Source organism: Podarcis liolepis, assembly GCF_965112155.1.
Source record: "Podarcis liolepis genome assembly, chromosome: 2".
Classification (NCBI taxonomy): Eukaryota; Metazoa; Chordata; class Lepidosauria; order Squamata; family Lacertidae; genus Podarcis; species Podarcis liolepis.
Genome location: NC_139555.1, coordinates 47,419,142 through 47,428,141, shown reverse-complemented (window position 1 = coordinate 47,428,141; position 9,000 = coordinate 47,419,142). Strand labels below are relative to the sequence as shown.

The 9,000-nt window shown below is 41.9% G+C and overlaps 1 protein-coding gene across 1 annotated transcript; it reads right to left on the bottom strand.

Moving 5' to 3' along the window:
* Positions 1-8,298: 8,298 nt before the first annotated feature.
* Positions 8,299-8,741, bottom strand: LOC310700865 (copper transport protein ATOX1-like). Its single transcript, XM_083490820.1, has one exon. It carries the CDS (start codon positions 8,704-8,706, stop codon positions 8,500-8,502), a length of 207 nt encoding a protein of 68 aa, XP_083346946.1. The 5' UTR covers positions 8,707-8,741; the 3' UTR covers positions 8,299-8,499.
* Positions 8,742-9,000: the final 259 nt, after the last annotated feature.

The window sequence follows — 9,000 nt, the reverse complement described above, 5'->3', positions numbered from 1 at the left end:
TCTGTTCAAGAGGAAGGTGAAGGCTCTGTTGGATCCAATAGCCGGGCCTTGTTTTCTTATCTCTGTGTACAAAGCAGCTATAGGAGGACATCTATCAAGACCAGAGGAGGGTCATTGGTAGTCCCCCCAGTCTCTGACACTTTTATATTTATTTCATTTATAATATTTATAAATATTTATAAATATAATATTTATGAGTAAAACTCACTCAAGGTGGATTGTACTATAACAGATGAACATGTAATTTTAAACAATAGTAAAACAAAACACAATACAAAACCTCACAATATTAACAAAAGCTTCAGTAACTACACATCTATGGAATGGGAGCAGACCGTACAGTCCTGTTGGCTAGGTTAAGACAAAGTGTGTTCTCCTTCATGGAGAGCACGTGTTGCAGTGGGGTCTAACAGGACACCCCCTCTTGGTTACTGGGTGAGACCGTTTGGATGGCCATGACTGTGATTGGGCCAATTTGGATTGTTTGGGAGATTTTGATGTTACCAATTGGAGGGATGGCCCGAAGGTTATATTTTCTTGGCACACAGTTTCTTCAGTCTCTTTTGCTGCTTGCATCGGATCGCCCTACTGCCCTCCCTAATTTAGGGCTGTTGCGTTTGACATTGCTATGTCTGTCATGGGGTCGTCTGCTTTTGGGGCAGGAGCCTGGTAGGAATTTTGTCCATTTGGCATATTGGCTGGTGCCTTTTGGTTTTTGCCTACTGCGTAGCAAATCGTCACAACTTGTAAGGTTGCGGTTAGGCATCGGTTATAAATTGGTTGGTTGGTGGGGGGGGGGGTAACGGTTGGCTGTGCCTCCCCCTCCAATGCTGCTGCTGCAAGGGAATTCCATTAAAGGAATCCAGGGGTTTGCCATACTTTTGTCCATATCCCTGGTAAGGGGCTAGGGCCGTGCAAGCCCCTAGGAGCATGAGGGGAGGGGTGACGGTACGCTGCCCAGCCCCATTCTCTCCCCAATATTGTTTTCCCTTACTGGCTTTCACTGGAATCCTAAAGTCAGTTCTGTCCCGGGACGGGGAGGGGACAGATAGTCGTAACCAATGCCTAAACAACCACTCACATTATGTATTTTAATAAAGTTGTGGCCAAAATGGTGCCAAAAACCTTAAACAAAAATTTCTGTGTGAATTGTGATTTATTTAGGGGGTGGCGTGGGGACCTCGACATGCAAAAGGCTAAGATTCACAGGGAGACGTTTAATGTCACACTAAGGTGATAATTCTGTCAGGGCAAGCATTCAGCTTGCCAGATGGAATGTTTTCCCCCTTCTACCCCATGCACAGTTTCAGGGGTTTCCTGCCCTCCCCCCCCCCTGATCTAATTGCAGGCAGTGTGGAGGTGCTTGGGGGAGGAGAGAGGGAAAGCCCCACTCGGTAAGTGGAAGCTGTATGTCAGGGGCGGGTGTTGCATACTATTGCTCCTTTCTGTATTTGAAAAGGCTCTGAGATCTGAGCACACACAATTCGCAGAAACTAGTTCACCAGCCCCACTAAGCCAACAAAGTATTCATACGCAGAAGGGTTCATGACTGGTTATCACCTATGATCATTTTTTTTAAATTATCCCATACATGTCTACATAGTAGACACTGAGTTCAACGGGACTTTAGATAAGTGCGTATAGGATCATGTGAAGACGAAAGCATTTAGTATAACTTTAAAAAGGAAAGGAAAAAGAAATCAGGAGTCTAAACATAGTCAAAAGCAGTGCTTAGCATATTATAAAGTGGTGCTTTTTACAAAGGCATGCAGCCGTCCATCACAGATGTTGCTATATTAGAAAGCCTTTTGAAAGGGGAGCATTTTTCAGTCTGCCACAAATTATGCTTTTAAAAACGCAGGAGGATGTGCTTTGCCATTTAACTTAGGGTTACAAAACAATGTGGTAGCTTGTGTAGCATGACTGGATGAAAGCATATTTATTCATTTATTCCCACTGTGGGCATAAACTGGATGAATGCTTACAATAGAAGCTACGGTATCCATTAGTACTTTGACCAAACCACCTTAAGTTATATTCTGTCACACTTTCTCAATTTAAAGCTGAAATGTCCCCATATCTTAGCGATGCACAATAGATTTTAAAAAGATAAAATATTTACAGTAGATCATGTATAATATCAGTTGCTACTCAGCTATGAGGGGGAAAACATTCACATGCTATTCATTTGTGTGGGTCATTATGGGGTATCTGCCTTCCTCTTAAGAGCTGGAAGAAGAAATGGGCATCCTCAAGAGAAAAGGCATGTATACAGCTGGTCCCAGAGATTCCCTTGTTTTCATCACAGCAGTTCCCACTGCTAAAGAGAAAGGAGCTACTTTTCACATGATATACAGCAGCTTTTGCAGTGAAATCACCAAGCAAAGCTCTGTCCCTTTGTGAATTTCTCTCTTAGATGCTCGAGTCTTTTCCGACGATAATCCTTTGTATTCAATAGAAATCGCAACAATATCCTTAATTTCCCAATAACTCTCAGTGTGTGTGTGTGTTTATTTTAATTTTACTGCTACAGCTGTGCCAACAAATATACAAACAGAAATTACACTAGAATGTTTGGCTCCTCCTTAAGAAACACATAATTATGATTTTATGTAATACACCTCCAGGCTACAGAATACATCTATAGGATTTCTCTCTGTATAGACGAGATGTGCTATCCTCCGTGTTTTAGCAGTTCAGTGAACTAAGCTGATACAAATGAGGCTTGAAATGTTAAATGAAACTAGCATTATCAAAGGTTCTCATATCAAATAATTTTATTTCTGTAGAATTCGATTGAGATTAAGAACTCATGTGATGACTAAAACACCCAGTAGTTAAATCAAATAGTCTAGCAATATATCTGCAGGGGAGCCTGAAAATAAATGAAATATTCTGTATGTCTTACTGCTTGTAAGCAAGGCTTCAGAGTCATGCAATGTAACACAGGCCTGTGTGGTTTAGGGCCGACAGTGGGCCTAAACCTCATCTTCCATAAACTGAAAGGACCCTTCTGTCTATGAAAGACTTTGATCTGGAAGAGGAATTATGCTAGTGGAAGGGGAAGGGAACTTGACTGCCAGCCATCCAGAAGTGTGGCACTCTGAGGGCTGTAAGGGATGCATGTGGAAATCAGTAAATATGCTTCCCTTTTTGCCCATGGGAGTGAATTTGGATTCAATCTAGTATGTGTGTGGATGGATGGACGGACAGACAGACAGACAGACAGATGGCATAATGAAATCAAAGCAAATTATGGAGTCTTGAAGGCAGCCACTAAATTTGTCAGCCACTAAATAATGCAAATAACGGACAACCACATTCTCTTTAGCTCTGTTAAAAACTCAGTCAAGCAAAATAAGGTACCACACTTTAGCATACTTCCTGATACATACTTAAAATAAGAATATTTAGACTGAAGATGGTTTTAAATAATGGGGGGAAAGTGTTCACATGCTTCCCAAACTCGCAAAAGGGGAAAGTGTCTTACTCCTAGCTTTTAAAATTGCTCATGTATTTCAGTAGTGCCATAATATATTCTGAAGTGACCAGAGTGACCAATTAAATTGTGCTGAATTCTTTCAGGCCAGCTTTAATGGACATACAGAGGAGACTTTAAGAATACTTTGGGATAAAGTCCAGATGCTTTAATCAAATAAACTACTCAGTTTAAACATAGATGGGCCTATTTCTGTATTTCATTTTAAGGTCTTTGCTGCCTGTAATATTTTGGCGGCAATCCAGTCCCCATTTGCTGTTAAAATCAGCTTCTGAACATCTTTTCACAAGCCACACAGAATTTGGTAACCACCTAAAACATCATTGAGTTTAAGGATCGTATTCTGAGAAACTTCACAGTCATGCCAAGCTCCTATCAGATATATCTGATTTATATATTGTTGGCATACAGGCACAATGAATCAGTAATTTCAACATTAGCTATATGTGGAACTTCAATCTATAACAGCCATTGCTGTTATAGATTATACAGTTTTCCGCAGAGACTATTTTGAGGCTGGACCAGTGTTCTACCATAAGCTTTCTTCCAAAAGATGGGTTCATACAATGGAGCAGTAACTAGTCACAAGCCTACATTTCCCTTCAGGGATCACTTTCAGGCTGAGTTTCAGCACACACTGAGTAGTATGTGAACAGCATTATGTCAGGACCGTTGATTTCATGACAGCAATGAGTCACGAATAACCACCAACCAAATGATGTGTCTTAACCACAAATATATGTATTATAATATTTATTATGGGAAACAAAGTATAACCAGAGTCCCAGCATTACTGAACTCTCTACAGTGTTCAAATCAAACAGGGAATGGAGGGTGCAATGGCTTGTGAGAGAGTTCATTTGTATTCAGCCTATTCTTTTTGGTCCATCTCTCTCAGAGGTTGCTACAGAGGCATTCTCAGTAAGTTCATGCTGTGAGCAGCCCAAGAGTTTTCATTGGTTGCCTTTTCTGTGTTCCCAAACTCTCATCTATACATGTTGGGATCAGAAATACCCCATAGCTCTTAGATCTGCAGGAGAGGTTTGCCTCTTTTATATACAGAACCCCTAGCTATGCAAAAGGTGTAGGATTAGGATGGGCATAGCAGCATATACATGATCAATTGTTAATCCGCCTTCACTCAAATACTAAGAAAACAAACAACACTCACATAGCTCTCAGCTACCTTATTAGACTGAAGTAAAATCTGACTTGCAGATTATTGGCTGCAGGAAGATGTGTGGCAGGACACAAGTCTTACTTACCTAGTCTTAGAGTCAAGAGCAATTCTTACTCATTCTTTGATGTCTTTGCAAAGTATATTCCTATTCTCTATAGGAAGGGACTGTACAAGAGAATGGTGCATCAAGCTGGTCTCAGCTAGAGTCCAGAAACACATTAAAGCATCTTTTACAGTGCACACCTGCTGGAGGTAGCTTTATTTTGGATTTGGCTCTTAATTCACTACTAAAACAGTCACTGGATTCCAGCTTAGAAGAAAATGGTGATAATAAGATATTACATATACTTAGCATTTAATACTGCAGTTCACCCTCTCTCCTGCAATTTAGCAGATGCTTTTTACAAAACCATGCACACACAAACAAGCAAAAACCCTAAGAGATGGGATGTGTAAGAATTTCATAGCATATTGCAGGATGATGACTTCTTAACCTGGTCTTTATACAGATCCCTGAAGAGGTTCAGAAAGAGATCCTTTCTCATTATGTTGTTTCGTATCTGAAATTGAGAGTGAATATCAGAACTCTTCCACTGAGATTTTATCTCAGGTGGTTTGCTAGTTTATCTGTCATACGCAAATTGCCCTTAAACGAAACCACTTTGGCTGGTGTGTCAAAAAATCTTGTTCAGTATATGCAAGGGACAAATAACCCTTTTTATAGGAACATAGGAAGCTACCTTATACACAGGCAGACTGTCCGTCCATCCAGCTCAGTATGGACTAGGAGCAGCTTTCTAACGTTTTGAAATGTGGTCTCTTTCACCCCTACCTAGAGTTGCCAGGGATTGAATTTAAGATCTTTTGCATGCTTTCTACCATTAAGCCATTGCCCCTCTCCTTATAGGCACTCATATTACTAGATTTGTTTCTGCTTATTTATTATTCCTTAGTGTTGGATCTGCTACAATTTCTAGTGGAAGTGAACAATGCTGATTTAAAGAGATTATTGTTATCCCTCTCTGGGTATCCAGAAGGAGTTATGGAGTATTGTTCCTTATGATCTTGGAAGTTGTCTTTATGGAGAGATGTTTTCAGAGCACTGAAGTGAAATAACATCAGTATGTCATAGTTTATATCAACTGCATGAGAAGCAGTATAAATTCTTGATCAGTGGAGATAATGCTTAACTGGTGACAGCTAGCAAGCTTAATCCAGACAGGATTGAACAGATGGTGTTGAGGGTATTTGGAATCTAGAAGTGTGGACTGTGTATAAATGGGATTTTCTCTTCTAAAGAGAAAGGAGAGATATTTTAGATGTTCTCCTGGATGTAGCATTTCCTCCCAAATGGTCAGATGGTACCTGTGGCATGGAACATATTTAACTAGCTTTGTTTATTTTAGGAGTGGAGCTTGGCACACATCATCAGTGGTTTGGAAACTCAAGGACAAACTATTAAACTGGTGAGATTTGACCCAAAGTGACTGGCATCATCACTCCCCTGACTTTTTGTGTTCTTTTATTGGTTTTTTTAAAAAAGGGGGGGGGGAGTGGCAGAGAGAGAGAGAGAGAGAGAAAGGCAACCAGATGTAAAGAACAGAGTCCCTTTCTCTTCAATAGTTGCAAGGAAGAAGCTATTTAGTTCCAGTGTTTTTTTCACACCTGCACTGTAAACTGAATCTGCAAAACTCCCATTTTATACAGCTATTAAGAATATAGGAGTCCTGCCTCTTTGCATTATTTGCATAATAGCCCACCTACCTGATGAGAATGGCTTTAGATTTGACATTGGGGGGAGGACACACACAAGTGCCTTGTGGTTCTTGTTCTTCTACATCATCTTTTCCAAAATGCCAAATTGCAGCAGCATTTCTGTTGCCTGTGAGATGCATCTGCCTCCCAGTAAGAGACAGCCTTTCCATCCTCTAGGATGGGTGGGAAGATACAAATTTCTATTTCAGGTGAAAAATGGAGGTGTAAAGGAAAGCACAAGACACTTGCCCTTTCTGTTCCATCAGCATCAGTACTGTTTGAAGTAATTCAGAGGTTTTCAACCTTTTTAGGTCCACAAATCCCTTGACCAACTACATTCTTTCTGCGGCATCCCTATGGGGCTCAGGAGCCCAGTTATGTCACCCTATGCCTGCAGAGCTGGCAGTCCCTCACCTATTTTTGAACACTCTCCCTTGTGGAGTGTTCCCTTAGCCTCCTCTCTTCTCCCCTCTCCTTGGGAGTCCTCTGGGCAGCTGCAGCTGCTGCCCCCGGCCTATGATCTGCCCCCCTGCCCCAAAGAGAGGTGCCTCCTCACACTGCCCCACAGGGCCTGGGAAGCACCCCCTGGCCAGCCCCAGAGGAACCATTCACCTGGGGAGCTTATAGCCACGTCTGCTGCAATGAACAACTGTGAAAGCCTTCGGAGGAGCAAGAGGGCATCAGAGAAGGGAGGGAAGCAAAGAAGGACAGAGACCAGTGTTTCCTGTGGCACCCCGACCATCATTCAAGGCACCCCAGGGTGCCACGGCACACTGGTTGAAAACCACTGAAGTAATTAATTGAGCTGTGGTCTTAATATACAATGAGATACATTTAGGCTAAATATTCACAATAAAAACATTCATAGCTGCATGGATAGTAGAGCAATAGAATATGCCCAGAGAGGATGTAAAAAACCCAAAAAAACCCACCCTCCTTCCTTGGAGACTTTAAGAAAAAGGTAGGGCTGACATCTTTTAAAGATGCCTTTCGCATAGAACATCCAGTTGTACAGCAGATGATTTTACAGATGATCCACTGTGCCCTTTAAAATTCTATGGATGTGAGATGAGAGCCATACATAACATAGTTCAGAAAATACCAAGTAAACATAGGACTATTAAAGTAGTGCTCTCTTTGATGTGGGGAGAAATCCTAAGCATAACTACCTTTCACCCAGAATAACAAGCTGCGTGTAGTTTTCAACCTCCAGCTGAATCACCAGTCTCAACATAAAGTAGCAGTCCTGATTTCCACTTAATGCAAATGAAGTTGGAGGGAAATGCTAAAGTAACATTTTCCAGGTAGGATATAGCTTTTCTCTGAAATGATCATAGATGCATTAATCATTTTATATAGAACTAGAATCTAGTTAATAGATCATAAACGATGTGGGCAAAATGCAGAGAACTGATATTTTATTTATTCTGAGTGTAGAATAAGGAAAGTAGAGTAAGGAAAAAATGAGCTTATTATACCAACATGGAACCAACACTGGCTGCTTACACAGTTTCAAAAGAAAGGGGGAAACCCTATTCCTGAATCCTAAGAGCAGGATAGTAAGTGATGAACATGAGGAAATGCAGTTACAGTTTATAGTTGCAGTTTATAGTTGCAGATGAAGATTAAGCACAGGTTTCCTAAAACCTATGGGTTTTCTTGTTGAATTTAAATGAAATTTTAGAGAAGTCATAATGTAGGTTTTCAGAGAGGGAGATTCAGGCATAAGGGCAGCAAAGACAGTGACTGAGATTGCAGTCCTTTCTTTTCTCTTTTCTTTTCTACTTGAATATAGCAGATCCAAGTTTTATTACAAGGCCAAAGAGAAGAATCACTACTGCTGTAGGACAAGACATGGGACATCTGCAGTCAAAATTTCTCATAGTCCACCCCCCACCAAAGGACTTCTTCCTCCCACCCTTCCCCTCTTCTCCAACATCTGGCAGGGCAACTGTGGTCAAAGGAAGATTGACAGAAGTGTAAACAGCTGCCTTCTGACAGAAGCCATGTTAAGCGTTGCTTCCCTAAAGCACAGTAGCCCCACCGACCAAGCCTTCCTATGTGGCTATTTGTCTCCAAGGTAGGAGACATACTTCCCAGTTTTCTTCAGGGTGCTCAGTAAGGTGTCAACACTGTGCTCTGAGTCTATATTCACCTTCTCGTTGGGCAGGTCAATTTCAAACTGAACACCTCCCAGCTTGTTGAGAACACAACTGACGGCATTAGAGCACCCATCATGGATCATGTCTACAAAGAATTCATGTTTTGGCATGGCTGCTGTGGCTGCTGCTCCTCCTCTTCTTCCTCCAAAGCATGGGTCAGGCCGCTCATCGTCTCTCCACCGCCGCTGCCAGCCCCTGCCACTCGCAAGACACAGGAGCCACGGTTGGCTGAGTGCCCCTCTCGAGTGTCCATTTAAAGCAGCCCTTCTCTGGAGCCCCTCCACCGCCAGCCCCTGCTGCTTGCAAGACACAGGAGCTGTGGTTGGCTGAGCGCCCCTCTCAAGCAGCCACTATTTAAAACAGCTCCTCTCCAGAGCCTTTTCACGCACCGTTCATCATCCCTC